General features: G+C 39.4%; 3 protein-coding genes and 1 pseudogene across 3 annotated transcripts in view; 3 read left to right on the forward strand and 1 right to left on the reverse strand.

Annotated features, from left to right (window-relative positions):
- LOC110068142 (hemicentin-2-like) overlaps nt 1-22,021 on the forward strand; it is a 206,275-nt gene that overhangs the window by 34,220 nt on the left and 150,034 nt on the right. The window lies entirely within an intron of this gene.
- LOC149105178 (uncharacterized) lies at nt 610-17,143 on the forward strand. Its single transcript, XM_089271377.1, has 4 exons — nt 610-2,020; nt 4,522-4,695; nt 5,201-5,437; nt 16,845-17,143. Exons 1-4 carry the CDS (start codon nt 1,828-1,830, stop codon nt 17,141-17,143), a joined length of 903 nt encoding a protein of 300 aa, XP_089127503.1. The 5' UTR covers nt 610-1,827.
- Nucleotides 6,180-6,794, reverse strand: LOC149105179 (uncharacterized). The gene has a single exon (XM_089271160.1). The coding sequence runs from the start codon at nt 6,792-6,794 to the stop codon at nt 6,300-6,302; it is 495 nt and encodes a 164-aa protein (XP_089127286.1). The 3' UTR covers nt 6,180-6,299.
- Nucleotides 9,538-11,679, forward strand: LOC149105180 (uncharacterized; annotated as a pseudogene).

Here is a 22,021-nt window from a genome sequence, read left to right on the forward strand (position 1 = left end):
ACAAATCATGGCACACAGTTCTCAAATGTGATATCTTCGGCTACCCGTTCCCAGTATTAACGTGGACAAGATCTCTTAAGCAACTTCCAATCAACAGACATGTCATTGATGGTAACAAACTTACGATTAAAAACACAACAGAGGATGATGATGGTGCTTACGTTTGCCAGGGAGCTAATGAACTGGGGAGTGTGATGGCAGTGATATGGATCATTGTAAAGGAAGTCGGTAAGCCTAGAATCTAGAAATAAGAAAATTATTGAAACCAAAAGTGCAGTTCCGATAGTTTTGATCGGTTACGTGATTTTATTTTGTCTTTAAGTGAATCCTTACCTTGTGTCAAGTCCTCCAAGGGAAATTCAAGTGCAGAATATAGGTGATTCTGTCAAGTTAAATTGTTCTGCTCGCGGCTCGCCGCTGCCTAAGGTCAAATGGTCAAAGGATAAGAAGGATAATATTTTTATGGCAACACATGACGAGAAGGATTTAATATGGAGTGAATTTCTTATTCCTCGTTTCAAACCGAGTGACGCTGGGAACTACAGCTGCGTATTTCAAAATGACAAGAATAGAACAGCGACAGCCAGCACAAGCTTAAGTATGTGATAGTTCATCCTTTGCATGTTTAAAGAGAGAAAATCATAACTGAGCTTCCTGTTTGAGTTTCTTTATGTTTCTCTCATTTTTGAACATCTTGTTTTATGAGAGTGCACCTTAAGATTCGTGGCGACTTAACACACTGTATCAGCCAGTTTTTTACAATTTGCAGTAACGCCAACAGGCTCAGGCAAGCTAACAGGCTGGTTTCTCTGCAAATGTATAACTTTTTAATAGAACGACAACAACAAAAAATGGCGCGAGCATCCTTTAGCCTGTTATAAAGCAGCCATGGAAGTGACGAGAGCACTCCAGATGCAAGAAGAAACCCTCGTCTATCAGCTCCTGTCTCACGCTACTCTTCTTTCGTGCTCCTGTCATTTCCTTGCGTTCTTTAGAACAGAACAAAAGCATCGCAAAACCTTTAATATGTGTTAATTACAATGATAATTATGAAATTTTATTTCTGGATTTCCCTTTTAGTTTCAATTTGGCCGGCAAGGGTCAGGAAGACATATCAGACACTCGAGATTGTGTCATATCACATTGTTAAACACCTAGAGGCTCGTCAGAAACACAACGTGTCGTGTCGTATTTTCAACTCTCTTGTCCGCGTTTGTTTGGAAACAAGGTTAAAAACGGTCTCTTGAGGCTGATATATTACTTGACTATTCATGCTTTGAAAAGATGTTCTTTTTTTTTACTTACTGAAAATTATTATTTGCAAAGAACTTATAGACGAGCTAAAAAGTAATAGTTTTGAATTATTTTGCAAGTGTGAAAGCAGTATCTTTCCTTTCGGCAATAGTCACTGTACCTGTCATATATCCAGTTTAATGCGAATCAAAGCTCATGGTTAAGAAACACGCTTGAGTGCACATGCTCACTAATGTCAACCGCTGGCCGGATACGCCACAGTACCATATTATGAAAAAGTCTGTGGAGATATACAGCACAGCCCACATTTAGGAATAATATAACGTGCCTCGGTGTTACGTTACTGTGGACATAAAATGTCGTTTTCGGACAAAACTGAAGAGAATCAAGAAATGAATCAGTAGAAATGAGACAAACAAAGAGTGATTTTAGGCTTTTTCAAATAAATAGTTATTTAGTATTAACATAAAAATAATTTGTTTCTTTTTCTATGCCTATAGAGCTATTCTGGACAATTGCGTCTAAACACTATACATTTCTATCAATATTGTTTTAATGTTGTAAAATGGGTGTATGCTGTTACTTTTTTTATCAGCCTTGGTCAACTGTGGTGATACTGGCTTCCCAATGAACGGGAAAAAGCTTGGCTCAGGATACTGGACTGGAGAATCTGTAGCGTTTATTTGTAATCCGGGATATCGCTTGATTGGACCGACAACTAGAGTGTGTCTGCCTTCTGGTAACTGGAGTGATATACAACCTTCATGTAAGTGAATAAATCAATGGAATTTGCAATCAATTTTACCTCTGTTTTACTTTCTGCTTCCAATTTCGGCTTCAACAAGTAAAAGGAAAAACTATATTTTGTTGTTGTTGTCGTTGTCGTTGTTCTTTTGTTTGTTTTATGGTCTTAAGTAAGGTGCCTACTTGATACAAAGGTTTTTGCGCCAGATTAGAGCTATGCGGAAAAAGTAGGTCTTTGCAAGGGCTATTGGAATCCAGGAAGAAAAATAAGGGTAGCTACGCATTGTTTCGAGATAATTAGCCTTCAATCTCACAAAAATGCTGACATCAGCATTTTTTTCTGAAATAAGAGGGAAATAATATTTATTCACAATTTCCTTAGAATTCGCCTTTGCGCACAGACAAGCAAGCATATTTATAAAGATCTTAAACTACTTGGTTCTGGTCTCATTTTAATGACAAAATCGTTGCAACCCGACAGCCTCCTCTAGCTTTTCCTCACAACCAGAAACTAATCACTTGTTGAATAGGTTTGCCACTTTCATTTCATAACAAAATGTAAGGGTAACCTCGCGTTTTTTTGTTTTGTTTTTGTTTTTGTTTGTTTGTTTGTTTGTTTGGTTGTTTTCTTAAGTTATTCATCTTTTTTGAAACTTTTTTTATGGTGCTCATTACATTTTTCCTGGCACCTCCCCAGTAAGTAAAATATTTGCGTCTCTCACACTTGCTTTGCGCGCGCACCACGCCATCTGCAGGTATACGTTTAAATTTGAATTTCAGTAGAATTTTCGACAGATAACAGCTACGTTTTTTTTTAAGCTGGAAGCCGTTAATAGCCAGTGGTTAGCAATACGCTGCTATTCTGGTATTCCTTCTTTTAGTACAGATTCATCAAACTTGATTTGGTCCCAGTAGGAAACATTTGCATTCATTTTAGTCGCGTACTTGGTAGTGTAGTTGATTTCGTCAATGCCAACGTAACCCTAACGCTTGTGTAAACCATGGGTAGCGTGATGCGCGGAACGTGTGTGCGCTAATAATGGTAGGCACTGATATACGAGATACGCGGTACGATGTAATTTTCTTTCACTTGTAGCACTTAAAGGTGATTACAAGAAGGAATTCACACTTCATTACATAATTAGCGCGTCGAGGAATTTGATTTTAATTCTTCTAATCCCCCCCATATTCTGATGCCTTGGGGCGCGCATGATACTTTGCGGTCTCTTCGTGCAAATTTTCGGTTTTGCCTCGATCACTATTATTTTGCCGGCATTCCAGTGGAGGAAGTCGCACCCTTCTCCTCTGGCGCCAGTTGATGATTTTACCATAGTTGCCCGTTGCATATGTTAGCTGCCACAGTAGTCGCAGGGTCCTCTCGGAGAAGGATGTTAACTGCGATGTGGTAATGAGTATGCAGTCTATCTAAAAAACCCTCCATATCTTTACATTTAGCCTACTTTTCTAAGTCGTAACAATTGCACAGTGGGTTTTATATCTGACTGGTGCTTTCTTTATTTATTCCTCGTAGGGTGGCTTCCTGCAGTTTTGAGGGAGTTAAGGGGCTAACTTTTTGTAAAATGTTTAAATACTTTTTTTCCCCTCTTTCATTTTTAATTTGTAACTGACAGCGACTTTCCAAAAACATGCCCGCTTGGTTTTTCCCTTGCCTGAGTGGCAGCCACCTGTCAAAAGCAAGGCGATGGGAAGGTGTCTTTTACTGACACCTTCACTTAGTTAGACTGAGTTTTTATCCCCAAATAATTTTGATATTGACTGTGTTGCTGGGCACTTTACTCGGCTGTTGAACATTGTTTGAGGGTTCTGTGTTGGCATAGAAGCCTGCTAGATAGGCCCATGCCATGTGTATGCGTGATGGACTAATCTGCTAGCCAGGGGAGGGGAAAGGTGGTCACAGCACTCGTGGCCGCTGAGACTTTCTTTGATTTGTCTACGGCCATGTTGAGAGCAAAAGGGATCTGGGAGGGCTCCAAGGCCGGGCTTGGGAAATAGCCCAGGCATTTGCCTATTTGCTGGTGGTTTTACTGGCGGCCAGCTGTCAAAAGGAGTGGGGAGGGGAGGATGTCTTTTACTTGCAACCTCACTTAGTTAGACTCTAAGTTTTCGGCGCCAAATAACTTTGATATTGACTGTGTTGCTGGGCACGTGTTTGAGGGTTCTGTGTCTAGATGGCACCATGCAGGGAAAGCCCATGCCACTTGCATGCGTAACTGGCCAGTCTGCTCGTCATGGAGTGGTCAAAGCACTTTTGGCCGCTGGGACTGTCTTTAAGCTGTTTGTGGGCATGTTCTTGTGACTAAGTTCAGATATAGTCTTTACTATTCGTATGACCCTTCCTCAAAGTTTCCGCAATACGAAATATATAGGCTATGACTAAACATTTATACACAATAAAATAAAATCTAAAAAATAACAAATGAAATGAACAGAACATTTTATAAAAGAGTTAAAAGTAAGGCTCTTTTACTTCCTCGAAACTGTTGTAAGCCAACTAAACTATAGGTCTGAGAGTTTGTCCTTCTACTGAAAACCTCCAACACGGTGTTACCCACGGACGAACGTTTTGGAAAGGTACACATATTTCCTTTTCATGTAATCCTGGTTACTGTCTTAAAGGACCGTCGGAACGTGTCTGCCTGGAAAATGGTTCCTGGACAGGAGTTGAACCTTCATGTGGTAAGAGAAACTGAGACCTTCAATAACGTTATTTATAATAAACAATTTTCGATCGATAATGAACTGAATGGGTACAGCGTAAGTACTGCAGATCATTTAAAGAGTACCTGACGTTTCCCAGGTAATAACTTTCGTAAAAACAATGGCGATGTTGTCATCGCAGACTATCATGGGAAACATGCCGGCCATAGTCATGATATTTGGGTTTTACACGTTCATGAAAATGATCAGATTCAATTTATGTTTGTTTCATTTATCATTACGAAGAAATAAAATGAACACAGCGGGACCTTTAGAAAGGACATCATTAAACAGCGGCGAACTATCAAAAATAGATGTACATGTTGACGACATCGGACTGAAGCATACTTTCGCATGAAGTAAATTGCTTCTATTGGTGACTTACATGGTTCTGGTCCACGTGTTTCAAACAGAATGCAGCTTCTTAGACCAATATTTACTTTCAATGCTTTAAACTGATCCATTTTATTTCATTTTATTCAAGAAATGCCTTTCCAGCGGTCAAATATTATCGGAAGAAGCAGCTTCTTCATCAGTAACCTTAAAAGATTTTTGGAACCATTTCCCAGTTCACGTCGATGTTGGAATCTGTGTTACCGCGCGTCCTCTCACGGCTGGTCTTCGAGTACTTTTCACAGTCGTTGTGATGGCAAGCCACACACTGTTACTGTAATTAGCAAAAGTCCGTACGTGTTTGGAGGATACACCGACATTCCTTGGGGTACGTGAAATTTTGCAATTTTTTTTTTTATTATTATTGTTATAGTCCATGGGCCAAGACCCCCAAAAGTGGTTTTTTTTTTGTACCATGCGGAGAGACCAGTGCTATCACGTATTTTCTTAATCTGCAATAACTGAAGTCTATTTTAAGGTATGATAGCAAGCTTCTATCAGTAGCTTTCTTGCTCTAAACATGTGATAAAATGACGTCATCTAAACTGCCTAATGACCACGGATCCGGTTAACAGCTTCAGATTCTGAGCGATGTCCATTGTACAATTCTCTTCAAACAACATTTTATACATTTTAGGCCTAGCAGAATATGACATTGATTCAATTGCAAAAGAAGGAAATTTTTTTAAGGTTGTCTCGTTGCCATGGAGACGGAAATGGTCAATGAGTTCACAACTGAAATAAAAGTCACTGAAAATAAGGCTTTTCACTTCCTAATGTTAAAAAATAACGACTGCAATATACGTTGTCAAAGAGTTCAATCATGTGTAGATCACTCTAGCACTGGCTTGGATTAACTATTCAGCTAATGAGTTTTAAAGAGCTCCCTTAACGAGTCTTCTTTGTCCTGATATCATCCATTCTGAAGCCATACCAGTACCAAACACATTGGAGACTTGTCCTTTTCGCGTCAGTCAAGCATCATTTTCACTTAAATGTAAACAAAGACTCATGTTTTATCAGACAAAAATAACAGCTAAATTATTTTAAAGCATTTAGCGGTTGCCATGACAACCACAAACAGTTACTCGATACATTAAAAAGAGTACATCATTCGAAACTAAACCTTACGAATGTAAGAGTATGTATAAGGAAAGTTATTTCATATTTTTCCTATGGTTATGAGATTCTTACCTTTCGCTTTCTTCATCGTGATTGTCGTCAACGGATAAAACATCGTCGTCATCATGTGGCCTGTTTGTGCAATCTTGAAGCCGGCACATATCAGTACATTTCAGCCCATTGACAATGCGGGAGCACGATGGAAGTTTGCAGGACCTACTGCACTGGCAAGATAGTAGTTCTAGGACGGCTTGCGGAGCTGGCTGACCACCCATCCAGTCTACGACCAGCTTGTCGTCTTCACTACACCAGCCAAATCCCAGTGGTGATGTGATGGCTGGGCATCTTTGTAAACTTCGTCTCCAGACAGCAGCCTGGTAGTTTGCTCGTAGCGAGTGCTTGTGCAGCGTATCATTGCAGGGTGGCAGCTGGTTGGAATCAACGTCTCCTCTCTTCAAACAGAACAGTCGATATCGCAGCTCCTTGATGTCGCTTGTCCCAGGGTTGCTGCAGTACATGGCACATGTCAATTTCTGAAGACTATGGTACAGGTGATCAGACATATTCCAGAACATACTCAAATGCTGGAACATCTCTTGAAATTCAGCATTTTACTTTACAATTCGATAACCTGCAACCTTTCCCCGTCCGGCAAAAGCACTAACAGTGTCGCACCCTGTGACTGCATGAAAGTCCGGCAGTGATCTGCATACACTTGCTCCCACCCTGTCAACTACTCTTGAGATATCGATGTACTTGACTCTGGTCTGTGAACCACTTTTAATGAATACTGAAGAAGGAATAAAGCTCTTGAAGGCCAAAAGAAGTACCAACACATCACTGTCTTCTGATACTATGACGACCGAAGCAAACCTCGATTTAGCTGCATGGGCTGCATGTAAGAGGATTCGGGTGTCAGCCTCCTCTTGGGTTGATTCGAGCTCACTGATAGGTTGCATTATTCCAGACGATAATTGGTATCATGTTTCGCCACACGTGACAACCAGAGTCTTTCCAGATAGCTTCTCAGCTGTGTACTTTTCTTTCTTCCACTCGCTGGTTACAAACAATATGAAAGCTTGTTTGTTCTTTGAGCTACACAGGAATCTTCTCCACTGTTTAACCTTGTGTTTGGCTTGAATATTGCGGTATTCGCTTCCTAAACCGTCACCCCTGTTCTCTCTTTCGGCGTTCTTTATGGATTCCTCTCTGTAATCATCGAAGACGACATCGATCCTGTCACTTGTTCCACCTTCGTTTAGAACCCTGCAAAGAAGAGTTTCAGCAACTGCCGCAAATGTCTTCTTATCACCTTTCAAACACTGGACAAGAGCCATTCCATCTATTACACATGCTGAGGGTTGGGGAATGGCATCTGCTGACCTGGTCGTCGCTGGGACATTGATTGTTGGGAGATAACCCACGTTATCCTTAGCAACTTCTTGGTTATTACGCACCAAAATATTGAAACCAGTCCAACCAGGAACAGATTGCTTCTGACTTGTATGAATGCGTACTAAAACCCATAGCAAGTTCTTTCTCCATGCACATTCCATGATTTGATTTAACTTGACCTCCACACATCCTCTAGTATGGGGCCCACAGCGCTCGCCAGCATTATAGATAGGTACAGTTTCATCATCCACAGACTCGATACTTCTCCTCTTCGATTTCACAATTTCACAATTTCACAAGACAACCATCAAAATGCTGATTGTTTAGCTATGTAGCTACTTGTTATAACTTTTATTGAGTTTTAAACACATACCGGCTTACAAACGATGAGAATTAATGATTAAGGCAACACAGTGCTGGGCTGTCGATTCCATGTAGATCTCGAAGGACTGTAAGTTTTTATATAATTTGAGGTTCAAAATATCAGTATATCGTCATAAAAATGCTTATTGTTTAGTTATACAGCTAATATTTTGTATATGTTGTTCATTTCTAATCAGATCTCTACTTAAAGATTATCGAAATCAGTGAATAAGTCAAACGTACTTACCTGCCCTGCCTATATCATCGCTTTTAAAGAGGTAAATTGAAATTTTGTTCTTAAAAAATTATTTGTGTTCTTTCTTGTTGTATCTATGTGTGTGAAGACTATTTTTGATCCAGCTTAATATTTTTAATATGACTTTTGAAAACAACCCTCGTTTTCATGCAAAAGCGAATTTTGGTGATATTTCAGCCAATAAAATATACAAGAAAGCTACTCTTTAGGGGTTGCTATCATAACATTTTGTAATCACCCCCAACTTAGCTTCAAATTTGTCACACTCTCAGCTGGTCCCTCTGAGTGGTACATCTGAGAGGGTCTGGCCCATGGACTATTATTTTTGTAGTGCTTTTAGGTCTTTAGTCTTTTTCCATAGGCCGAAAAGGTAAAGATGGGTTTCGAACTTTTAAGAACAGCTGATATAGACGAACTATTTTACCAATTAACATCGCAGAGAACGCCTGATTGAATACCGTGAAATGACACCATACACAGCGTCACTTGCGCGATAACATTAATAACATTGAAACGCCGGGTACAGGCTATCCCTAGGCCACCTTGAAAGGTTGGACTATTAGTATGGATTATTGACCAAGTGTGAGGTCAAGATCTTGGGCAAGTTCTTTTTTGGCGTGTTTATGGACCGAGCTCGAGACGGAGTCGACCGAACAAGCTTGGTCGATAATAGATTTATTATATGGCTTTCGCGGAAATTTTTCTTTGCGGGACACGATGGGTAGTCCCGAGCGGGCAAGATAGCTCCATCTTGCCCGCTCGGGTAGGCAATCACAGCGTAGGATTTGATTCATCTTGCCCGCTCACGGAGCTAGCCATATAATAAATGTACTTATAACACTTGCATTTTTGGAGACAGGGTGGGTTAAGCTTCCTAGAGAACATTAAACCCTTGAACCTGGCTCGCACGTGTGACATGAGCATGGCACTGGTGAGATAAACACGACACGAGTATAAGCAAAACGAAAAAGGAACATGTTCCTTTTTACCTCATAGTATGTACTTCATACCATGAGGTATAGTGATGCTTGGATTGGTCACTCCATTTCCGTTAAACAATTAATTTATGCATTAAATCCATATTAAACATGAATTAAACACGTTTCCCCCTGTCCCCCATACTAGGTTTGGTTTTGTCCACAAAGTCGTGTCATTGTTTTATGTTTATATATGTGGGGGGAGGGGGTGGGACAAAGGTGGTAGTACATGGTTACAAAATGGCGTTTGTTGTGTCGAGCCCGACGCAAAAATTGTCAAGGCGAGTTTTCCTTCCTTTCGCTCTCTCTTTGATCAAAATACACTTTTGAAGACCTCACAAACGAACAGAAAATGTGCTCAAGAAAGCTCCAGTGGAAAGAAATGGGTTTTGAAGTCTTAAAAGTTACGATGTCTCCAAATACATTTGGACGACAAGGAATAGAATGCACAAAACGAACTATTCGGAATGAATGCTTTATGGTCTGGGGAAAAAGGTGAGCTGCCCACCGCCTACTGTATTGCATTTTGAATTTTCTAAAAATACTCGCAGGACGTATGATTTAGAATTAAATGCGCTTTTAATATTTCGCAATTCGCTAGGAAGTTGTTCGGAAAATGTCACATGACAAAGGAGATCGATGAAGCTTTCGTCAAGTTCCCCTCTCGCTGGGACTTTAATGCCACAACTGTGACAAGCTATAGAGATTGAACATAACTGCCAAACAAATGCTAAATACAATATACACCAAATAACAAATACCATAATAAATACAAAATATCAAACAACAAGCAAATGCCAAACAGATGATCTGTTACCTGAATACCACCTGAAATACACCAAAGTCAGGAGCAATTGATTGTCGAAGGTAATCCTACAATACCCGAGGAGTTTGAAAATCAAAACAAAATATCAGTTCAGTTGTCAAGTAATTGTCAGTGCAGAAATCCAGATAAAAATGTGAATGTATAGAATTCTAGGGCTACCATTTTCTCCAATCCTCAGTTTAGAATGAGACGTGAAAGAGAACTCTCCAGAATTTCTTACAAAACGGTAACCAGACTTTCCAATGGCGAAAAAAGAAAAAGAAAAAAAATTCGGTGAAATTATACATAAAAAAAATTAATGTCACGAAATTCTCCAAGCTGACGGCTATGTTGTGTGGATACCATCGTTGTCATTCCTTAGAGTGATATAAAAGTTCAAAATTCATGATTTCTCAAAGAAGTATTTCATTAGACAAAGTTTAAGCTTGTTTATTTTGCGAACAAGGACTCCAAAGCATAAAAACTTGCCTTTGTTTTGTATGATAGCTGAAGGTAATATTTTCAGAAAATTAAGGCAGTTCCAAATGAAAACGTATCATTTTTTGAGCAGAATCATATCATTGAGTGGAGATATGGAGTCAAATCCTGGTCCTACAAATGAGTATTGCAAATTAGTACCCTTTAAATCACCCACAAATTCTGTCTGTTTATTGGAATTCAGATTGTCTCAGTTAGGCAGAACTGCACTTGATGTTGGAGGAGGTGGTGATTGCTTTTTTAGGGCTGTATCACATCAACTCTATGGAAATCCTGATTGTCATTTCTATGTGCGCAGTGTTGGCATTCAGTATTTAGTGAATCACCCTGAACAATTTATAGAGAGTAAAACTGAGCATTCTTGACAAGGTTATTTGGAAAGAATGTCATGTCAAGGAACATGGGCTGATGCTATCATAATTCAAGCTGTTGCCAATTGTCTTAATTTATCAATTCATATTGCTGAATCAAATCCAACTTTTTCTCCAGTTACTGTTGTTGAACCAGTGAATGTTACAAATGCCCTAAACATTTACATTGGACACCTAGATGAATTTCATTATGTTTCCATAGTAGAAAACGGAACAATGGAGATAAGCGACAACAGCAAGCAGTGAAAAACGTAAAGCTTACAGATGAAAATACATGACAGAATACATGAAAGACAGAAGAGCTGATGATAACTTTAGAATAAATGAGAATCAAAAACGAGTACAAGGCTGCAACATTAATAGCAAAACATCTAGGAACAAGAAACACCAGACTGCTAAAAGAATAAAATTGAACCCAGGACATGTCAGACAAATTGAGCAGCGCTCCTTCAGAAAGCGAAAATCAGACAACCCACAGCACATAAGGCAAATAACCAAACAGTCTGTAAGAAAAAGACAAAAGGCTGAGACTCTGGCAAGTGTATCGCTATTAACACGTAGCAGTCATGAGTTGCAGCCACACGAAAACAAGTACGATGCAATTTCTATGATAAATTTGTTTTACAAAAACATTGCATGAGACCCAGAATATGTATGCACTTGTTGTGACCAACTGTACTGGTTCAAGTGCTCTGTAGTGAAATGTGATCCAAACAAATATAGGGCATGTTCACTAGACATTGTTGAGTCCTGTCTTACTGGTTTTAAAAGTGTCAATGATACTGAGTGGATCTGCATGACTTGCAATAAAAAAAAAGTCTAAAAAAAGTCTGAAAAAGCAATTGTCTAACTTGCAATAAAAAAGGTCTAAAACAAGGCAGGTTACCCAGCTGTTCTAAAGCCAATAAGATGGGTTTTCCTTATAAGCCTAATGTATTGAATTTCACATCACTAGAACAGCGATTAATAAATATCACTTCGTATACCTTTTATGCAAATCCGTGAACTATCTAGGGGTGGTCAATTGTCTATTCATGGAAACATTGTCAATGTGCCAAGTGATGTAAATTCAACTGTTCATTGTCTCCCAAGGCCAAGAAGCAAATCACAGACCGTTCCAATAAAACTTCAAAGGCGACTTGGTTACAAGCATCACTATCAGTTTCGGATTGTCAGACTTAAGAAAGTATTAGATGCAGCCAAATATCTTGTAGACACCAGTGAATTATTTAAAACTGAAGGCATAAAAGTGCAAAATGCATGGGTAGATGGCATAACTTCGCAACCCATGAAGAGTAGGGTGAGTTTGTTCAAAACCCTAACACATCCAGTGCTGATGTGCAAACTAATGAAATCTTCACAAATTGTCAAAACAATATTTGCACTGCTGATGTTCATAATCCAGACAGAGAAAAAGACACTAAAAGGATTACCAGTGTTTCCTGTCAAAATGTTATATATATTAGATGTAGACCTTATTTCTATGAACATGTTCAACTAATGGCTGCTTATTAACATGATGCACTTTTTAACTTAACACCTTACAAATGCAACACTTCTTAGTTCCAAAAGAGGCAAAGGACAGCACTTCACAGAATAATTACCACATACCATGAGGTAGCTCGAAGGAGCCTTTGATTTTTCTTGTTTTTCATCCTTAATTCACTAGTGTTTCCAAACTTTATAATTCCACTTGAATTTTCCTTGGCGATGCATCATAGCGGAGCCCCGGCGGCCCGAAGGGTCGCCAAGCGGAGCCCCATACTCATATAGGAAGGAAAAGGAAAACCCATGAGTTGGTTTTCTCATGGTTATCATGACTAGTGGTATTGCTCGTGGGCGCGTACGTACGACGACGGCGGCGGCGACGACGACGACGATGTCCCGCAACATGGCGGCATACTCCAAATAATAGGTTGACAGAGACATGCAGCCTTGCTTTACCATGTACTTCTTTGATATTGGACATCTATGTTATGATCAATTGACACCTGTCAAAATAAGTTGACAGTAACACTTGACCATATCCCGGGCTCAAGTTTACAGCTCATCAAGGTCACGTGTTTTTTTTAAAGTTGAGTGCTGACAAGGGGCTGGTTTTCAATTGGATAGCGGGCTCATGACAGGTTAATTTGTTGAAACAGGGCAGGATTGTTCGAAAGCCGGTTAACGCTAATCCAAGATTAAAAGTTAACCGAATTTTAACTTTTTCTTCTTTACAACTGTTTTTTGCCGGTTTGTTTCGTGCATGTGGTGATTATTAAAACTCAATACAGAAGGCTAAAAAATATACAGAAAACCTCACTGCAAAGTTACAAAACTCAAATCAAAATTCTACATTTTCCTGGGTTAGCTTAATCGGACACTGAACAACCCTGCCCAGGAGCTACGCTTCTAGGCTGTCCTATATCAATATATTATTATCTCTCTTTCTGCCTCGTCGAAAAAGAATAACGCCTATGTCATCAAACATCATGAAAGCTAGATTATAGATCTCCAACTAGCTATAGCTACGCAGACGCCAAGAGGGGACCACTAAACAGTATGGTTTGTTTAGACTGATTAGTCAACAGCTAACTTGTCTTGAAATGTGTACAAGAAAGGCTTGCCGTGAAATACAATGAATCAATCAATCAATCAATCAATCAGTAAATCAATCAATCAATCAATCAATCAATCAGTAAATCAATCAATCAATCAATCAATCAATCAGCAAATCAATCGATCAGCCACTTTTTTTGCTATTGTTTTCTCTCGCATACATCAGCTGTGTATTGTATGTGGTCAGTGCCCCGCTTGTCGAAAAATATATACTTATCTCGTAATTTTTAGCCTTTTTCGGAGTTAAAGTATTAGGAAACGTGCGTGTGTAAATGTTTGCTGGTTGAGTTCAGATAATTAGTCTACTAATTAACTACAGTAAGCTCGAGCTGTAACTTTTCCGGCCGCCATATTAGTGTACAACGAAGGTACATTGACATGGCGGCTCCATACTGAGCTCCGTAAATTTGTGCAAAAATTTCGACAAATATCTCATATTTGGAAAACGCACAGACCTAAAACTTGAAGAATCGACATTTCTTGATCATGGATTTATCCACTGAACGGTTTTTGATGTTGCGGAACGATGAAAACGATCTATTTGCAATGGTAATTGAATTGAGTGGAGTGCAATTTGGTCTGAAATCATAATTGAACGAGCGCGCAGCGCGAGTTCGATTTGAAATCACAAGTATGATTTCAGACCAAAATTGCACGACCCGATGTTCAATCGCCACTTTATTAATTCCATTTTGAAATCGCAAAATTTTATCGCCTTAAATGTTAGATTCAGTAGCCGGCGTTAAAACAGCGGAACCGGAAACGGCTTGACATCTCATTTAGTATGCAAAACGATGTCATGTGACAAAAACTCATTTGGGCATAACAAAGAAACAAGCAGTTCCAAAGTCAGAACGAAAACAGTGTACTTCGTGCATCAAAGTTCAATTGTCGTCCCATGAATCAATGATGGAAGACCTTCCTTTTCTTCTGTGAATGAGGCTGAGACTTCTAGTTGTCTTTGGAGAAGGAATTTAAAGGTGCAGCTAATGTAATTCTGCGATGGATTACTTTTGAGTTGTGAAACTCCCTCGAGTGCACAATGCCCAGTGGATAGTTTTTCTTTTTTAAATACCGTTCAATGGCACTCTGAATGATTTTAAGGGGTTCCAGCTCGTAAGTATCTCCGTTTCTTTTTGTGACCACGGCGTAGAACTTAATACTCAAGACCTTGTCAAGTTCTTGCGGTGTCGTTTGTTTCAAGATATTTTCAAGATGGCGGGGCACCAGCTTCGGAAGACGTTCGTTCATTCACTGTTTTGTGGAGCGGGGCGTATTTTGACTACGTATCTTTATTCACAGCGACAGATTTGAGCTCTTGTATTGCTTCGTTTGAAACTACCGGAAACCTGGAAACATCTATCTTCTTGAGATGGCCCTGAATTTGTTGTGTGGTTCTCGTTTGTTTGTGTTTTGTCGGACGGATCTTGAGCAGATGCTGAAGAAAAATCGCCAGAATATTCGTCAAAATGGACATTGAATGTTGGAAACTTCCTGTAAGGTAGGTCTTCAGCCTGAAGGAGCTCATAATCGTCATTCAGAAACTGTAATTAAGTAAACTCGTCAAATGTTTTGAAAAACAACCACAACAACAACACAGTTTTAGCGATAATAGTTGCAAAATTCGCCACACAATGGCTTTTTGTCTTTAATTTCCTGAAATTTTATTGCTTACTTTAAACTAACCTTTAAATCTGATTAGTTGTTTTGTTTTACTATCCCATTCTCATTGGCGGAGAAAAAGATTCAATTTAGAGCAAAAATAGTGCGATTCGTGAACAAATCGCACTGCTGAAAGCCAATCAGATTGCAAGGATAACCAGTGACTTCAAAATGGATTTAGTAAGGTGCTTAATCAGTATCTGATTGCGCGACTTCATAGAATGGTTGCTACAGAACCTCGCACCATGGCAAGTGTGGGTGAGCTTAGGAATAAAAGCTGCCTCGTCTCCAGAAGTCCCTCATTGGTTGGAGCGTGGTGCTCGTGGCGGCTGCGCTCCTTGTATCCTTCTCTTCTACTGGAAAGGCAACGGCACTTGACGATAAGGAAGAAATAAAAAGGTTTGTTTGGAAGAACAAAAATACAGACAGCGATATTTTCGCAACTCTGGTAGCACCTTCACTGGCTTGTGATTTATGATGGAGTGTGTTGATTCTGTTTGTCAATGACGTCTGTAGATCCTGGATTTGTTATGGAATGCCGATTGTTTTGCTCAGAAAAACAATTATGAACTCTTGGATTCATCTTTTCAATTCGGTGTTCTCGAAAGAATGCTTTTGTTTAACCCAATGACCATAAGTCAAAAAATAAAATAATGAAATAAGTCACTAAAGAACATCACAAAGACTGCGATGGACAACAGGGTTGGTGGTTCTTGTGGTGAATCATAGAGCGCAACTAAAAAGCTTTACCCGTGATCGCCTTGTGTTCCAGCATGCAGGTTTATATGCTGTACCAATGCCCCCCGGGGGAAGGGGGGCGCTCCCATATAAAACGTACGGGGGTGCTCATCGTGTCGTTTTTAGGCATTAAAAAAAGCGGTTTTGGTACCTCTTAGGGTGTTTAGCCTCCAAATGTGCACAGCAGGGAATTCCCTGTGCCTTTAGGAGTATTGAACCGAAAAAAAATTGACTGGAGATAATGTGTTGTTTTAGAACTGGTACCTCTTAGGGGTGAAAAAGATTTCGAGTCATGCCCACATATCATGATCTTGGTACCTACCTGTTACCACCCTCGTCCTTTCTATATGGGAGTCTCCCCCCACCTCCCCCTTCCGATACCAACTCTCACATTAACACTCTTGAAAGTGAAGAATGATCATCGCAGTTAATTTTCCAATTTAAGCAACTGGAAAGAAGAAGCCTGAAAAAAAAAAAAAAAAAAATCAGGGCTTCAACGGGAGGAGGACTCCTAATTTTCCTTCTCGTGTGCTCGCGTGCATCCTATGTACCCTGGAGAGGTTTTCGAGGCCACAAAATGCGTGGGTCTGGTCGGTTAGTCAGTCGGATAACTAGCATTAGAAGGTATAGGACTGAATCTTCGCACTAACAAGTTAAATGCTCATGCTATTCGACGACAGACAGACGATAGTTAACGGGTTTTCGATATTAGTAGTTGCATTTTTCGTACCGTAAACGATTCTAGACTTCGCATCCACTTTACAGTATCTGCAATGGTTTCCGTCCATAAAAATGAAAAAAAATCAGATCGAAGTTTTAATATTCGAACTGGCTTCATTATTTATTTCAGTCAATTTGATCCATTTTCATATTTGCACACTATTGTAACAATTTCTAAATACTGATTTGCTAAAACATATTTCTGTGTTTATTTTCTTGTTATTCAGATACCAGTGACAGTTGGGGTTCCACCTCCAATGCGTTCATATTTTCTCTCCGCAACAAAGAAGGTCTTGGACCATTTAAGAGCATGGTAACGAACCCATCAAAAGCAATTCGCAAGTACTCAGGTTATGGTCCATCATTTGGATCGCGGTATAGCATCTACATTGCTACCAATGCCAACAGTAACACTAATTCATACACTAACTTTGGCTACTCTTACTCTGTTCCAAGTGGAGTAAAAAGCAAGTACACAATCCTGGCTGGGACTCCTGATGAGGTGGAGGTGTTTTATCTTGACTGAATCACCGCGGCAAGATGGGGCTATTAAATTTTAGTATCACCCAACTAGTGGACTAATGCAAATCCTGCATTTTGATTGGCTACGCTACTAGGGGACTATTAGTAATAGTCATCGATTAGCGAAATTGGCGCTATCGAGAGTGACGCTTTCTTTCGTTTAGTCCCAAATAAATATTTCTTCAACTTGCCTTTGCTAGCTTTATTATTACCTTTTCTGTCCGACTAGTTGGGTGATACTTAAACAATTAGACCCTTCGCCCTCAAGGGCCACGGGTCAATGGCCTATTCGGCTTCGCCTCATGGGCTATTGACCCGTAGCCCTTGCAGGCTACGGGTCTAATTGTTAAATATTTACTTGATGTCAGTGTTGCACTTTATAATCTCTATATGTCAGGAATGTTGATGGCGGAATCCCCAAAAAGACTGGTTTGGAAAGTACATGTAGCTTAGTTATGACGAAAAATAGTCTCTTCTTTGTTTTCATTTTTAGTTGTTATTTCTGATGCTTTGTTATTTTTTTTTTATATTTGTGCAAGTGAAAATCGTGATTTTTAACTCTACTCTGCTAAGACAACAACCAGGAGTAACTGATACTAGAGATTGTTCCGCTGATTTAAGAGGGTCTCAATGGGCTGGTGTTTTTTTACGAAATCAATTACCATTGTACAAAAAGGTAAAAATTAATTTCCACTGTTTTGATTACTGAGAATCATATTGTCGGTCTTTGTACCATATCAAGATGAAAAAAAAAAAAAAGATACTATTATACGAATTGTTGCAGAATAGTATGAAGCCACAAGACAACATTAAAAAAAAAAAAGTTTTGAAGAGAGACCTTAAGTCTCTTACTTTCGTGGCTAGTTATTTTTGGCAGTTAACCTTTTGTACGGCTAACGGTTAAAATTTTCCAATTTTTACCTCTAATAGCTATTTCTTTTTTTCCCGCTTTACAGCTAACGTTTAACCATGTAAACCCCATGAAAACCCTTTTCAACAGCGCGGCGATCTTTAAAAAGTGGTTTGGTTCGCATGTAAACGCGTGTCATTAAAGTTGCCTCTTCGTTACCTGTTTGTTAAATTTTGTTCTGCAGTTGTTTGTTTGTTTGCTGTTTTTTACTCAAGGAATTATGGGGGAACTGCCAAAATAAGGGAAACCTGAATACTCCTTTTAAGCAACTGAGGTTGTCTCTTACTCATAAAGCGATAAGCAGTTATCAGTCAATGGTAACGTAATTAATGTGAAACCTTTAAAAACACACGACTGTTATATTCATGAACAAATAATCGACAAGAAACAACTGTGTTGGGATGTAGGGCAAATTACAAAAAAGCGAAACACGTATCTGTGTAAGAGTGTTTCATTAGTCATTGGAGCATGCACATAGCTCTTTCACCCGTGTAATTCTGAATAGATCTGGTAGATGGAAAACACGGGGTGTGGAAAACACACTAGACGTGGAAAACATGGGGTGTGGAGAGCACAGGGTATGGAAAACACGGGGTGTGGAAAACACGAGGTGTGGAAACACGGGGTGTGGAAAATACTGGATGTGGGGAGCACGGAGTGTGGAAGACAGGGTGTAAAAAATACGGGGTGTGGAGAGCATGGGTTGTGGAAAACACGGGATGTGGAGAGCACAGAGTGGGGAAAAAACGGGGCGCGAAAAATACGGGGTGTGGAAGACACGGGGTGTGAAAAACACGGGCTGTGGAAAACACGGGCTATGGAATACACGGGGTGTGGAAAACACGAGGTGTGGAAAACAAGGGTTGTGCAGAACATGGGTTGTGGAAAACACGGGCTGTGGAGAGCACGGAGTGTGGAAAACGCAGGGTGTGAAAAATACGGAGCGTGGAAAACACGGGTGTGGAAAACACGAGGTGTGGAAAACACGGGGTGTAGAGAGCACTTGTTGAAAACACGGGATGTGAAAATACGGGGCGTGGAAAACACGGGGTGTGAAAAAACACGGGGTGTGGAAAACACAGGATGTGGAAAACAAAGGGTGTGGAAAACACGGGGTGTGGAAAACACGGGGTGTGGAAAACACGGGGTGTGGAAAACACGGGGTCTGGAAAACGCGGGGTCTGGAAAACAGAGAGCGCATGTGGAAAACACGGCGTGTGGAAAAGACAGAGTGTGGAAAACACGGGTTGCGGAGAGCACGGAGTGTGAAGAACACAGGGTATTGTGGGAAAAACGGTGTCTAAGTGGAAAACGCGAGGTACCTTCTGTACTGCTAGTCGCAACAATCGCCAAGGCTCCAAATATTTCACAGTTTATTCAGTCATCTTGTTTACAGGAAAGTATTCGAAAACTATTAACAGATTAGAATTATAGTTAACAAATGGCGGGATTAATATACATTAACACAGAACAATATTTACATACCCAATGGTGTCTCTCAAATCTGCGACTAGTAGTATTGGCTTCAGTGCTCTTATCAATTAATTATGTAAGGCATTGTTACTTCAACTCGCATAAAAACGTCACGCATTAATTTCGTGTTAGAACGAAACACCATCCTCACTGGGTAGTTTAAAATGCAATGAAAATCAACTCATTATCTCACGGGCGAGAAATGCGTTTCTCGATCAAGAAAGTAAATTTTAAAAATGTTTTGTGAGAAAGAAAAAGATTCCAAAGCCAAACATGTTGGCTTTCTTTTGCGGCGTCTATTTTATTTTTCGCAGTGTGTTGCGTGTATTTTTTTTTATGTGTTCAAAACGAAATAATGGATGAGTGATAAACCTCCATCGGTCGAGAAACATTTTTTCCTGAAAGCAATCCGACAAGAATATGATGTGAGACACATGGATGTTGGTCCCTTTCAGCATTGGCGCTAATCAGTGCTGGCGCTCCATTCTTAAATCAGTTTACAGTGCGCGCGGTCCATTCATATAAAATCGATGTGCGGCACATATACTGTTGGAGATTGTTCGTGCTGAAATTAACGCAAGCAACTACACTGCACCGACTTCTGAGTACACCAGAATTTATTTGGGAACTGGCTTTTCAAGAAGGTTACCGAAAGGTGAATTCGTTCTCTCTCGGAAAACTTGTTTTGAGCCGATCATGTAAAAAAAAAAATATTCGTAACTGGTTTAAAAGAATGACAGTTCAAGAGGTAGAGATTTATCCACAATTACAGCGTGCTCGGCTAAAAGGGAAGCGGGAATCGTAAACAGTGATCAGGTACAATGTTTGCTAGAACAGCCGTGAGGGCAAACCCTTTTTTTTTTTTCCAACTGTTCTTCAGAAGGCTTTCGATTACGCCAAACACCATGCAAAGTATGGATATTAATTAAGCCAGGCAAATTAAAGCTAAAATCAAGTAGGTGGTATAAATTCAAACAGCCGACCCGTGCGCACTACACACGCCAATCTTTCTCTAGGGTACCCCAATGGTAATTTATCTTTTGAGTGCAAATTTACGCTACTCACTCCCCACAATGTAGCTAAATTGTCATGCCGATAACTTTCCGATCGGTCGCGAGGTTTTCGTTAACCATTTCTTGATACGACTGTATTTACTTGATTAATAACCCTTTAAAACCCCATTAGCCTTTGTTTCAAATTTGGCCTGGCTGGGTCAGGCATATTTTATTCCTACATTTTAGTTGAGCTCGATGTTTATTCCTTGTATTCTATGGCAATTTTTGATGCCATTTCTTGATGTCCTGCTTTCAAGGTAACCAGTGTTTAGTCCAGCACGGTAACAGCCGTAACTTGATAAACACATTATTGTGTTCATGTTATAAAAAAAGTATTGCGCTCACTGTTCAAACAAAGATAAAGGGTTCTAGAGCACTTTTTCTTTTTTTTTTTTTCATCTTTTTTTTTCATAAAAAAGATATAATTATTTGTAATTACATTTTCTCAGTTTCTAATTTTCTTCACAGAATACCGTGCACAGCCGCGTTATGTTGCTTTGTGCTTTTATTTTTCTTACTTCCTCGTGAAATAAGACTAAGTCCATCCCTAACTGTTTTTAAATCAAAGTTAAGAACTTACTTTTTTTGAATTAGCGTATAGCATGCCATAGGTTTTTAATATGTTTTTTTTTTTAATTGAATTATTTTTAGACACATTTTTCTTATATTTTTACTGCAATCTTAATCTTGCACTGTAGAGCGCGTTAGAATGTTCTATCATTTTAGCGCTATATCAATCTATTATTATTATTATTATTATTACTGTTGTTGTTACTATTATGATTATTATGATTTCATTTAAGGCAAATATTCTGAATCACGTTAATTTCAGTTATATTGTTTTCAATTGGAACAGACCAATAAAGAATTGTTGAGTTTATACTAAGTAATAAATTAGACACCAGCATTAATAAGGGACATGCTTTTCATTTCCCGCGCCAAGCGTACGCGGAAGTAGATTTTGATTATTCAGTCCAATGTCGAACGTTCCAGTTGCAACTTCTAATAGATTCTCGATTTTATTGAATAGCATTTTACCTTGAATGTTTGTAATCGGAACAGTTTTTGAGCTATGTTCCCAGCTATGATGGGGTCCGGCTGGAAGATCCCATATGTTGTGTTGTAAAAGATCTTACTCGCTTTCCCGCTTTCTTTTTGCTTCATTTATTACAAACTCTGTTATGATACTCTTGAGAATTCTTTCTTTCAAATTTCCAATCGCGTGTGTTACATGAATGAACAGTTCGCCTTAGATGGGTACAAAAAATTATCTTAAGTATCTCACGTCGTCTTTAATGAGAAAACAAACCACCCAAGCGATTTTATTTGCTTTCCGTTAAATCTGATGACAGTTCAAATAAAGCAACATATTTTATTCCTTACTTCTGCAAACAGTGACGAATGCTTTAAATGGAGGGGGGTTGGTTACGCAACAAAATGTGAC

This window comes from Orbicella faveolata, unplaced genomic scaffold (genome assembly GCF_042242905.1).
Source record: "Orbicella faveolata isolate gen_17 unplaced genomic scaffold, um_ofav_v1 contig_34, whole genome shotgun sequence".
Lineage (NCBI taxonomy): Eukaryota > Metazoa > Cnidaria > Anthozoa > Scleractinia > Merulinidae > Orbicella > Orbicella faveolata.

Coding starts and splice junctions, on each gene's coding strand:
- LOC149105178 (XM_089271377.1), top strand. CDS start 1,828: ATGCTGTTACTTTTTTTATCAGCCTTGGTCAACTGTGGTGATACTGGC. Junction 2,021..4,521: donor GAGTGATATACAACCTTCAT/GTAAGTGAATAA, acceptor ACTAAACTATAG/GTCTGAGAGTTTGTCCTTCT. Junction 5,438..16,844: donor ATACACCGACATTCCTTGGG/GTACGTGAAATT, acceptor CTTGTTATTCAG/ATACCAGTGACAGTTGGGGT.
- LOC149105179 (XM_089271160.1), bottom strand. CDS start 6,794: ATGTCTGATCACCTGTACCATAGTCTTCAGAAATTGACATGTGCCATG.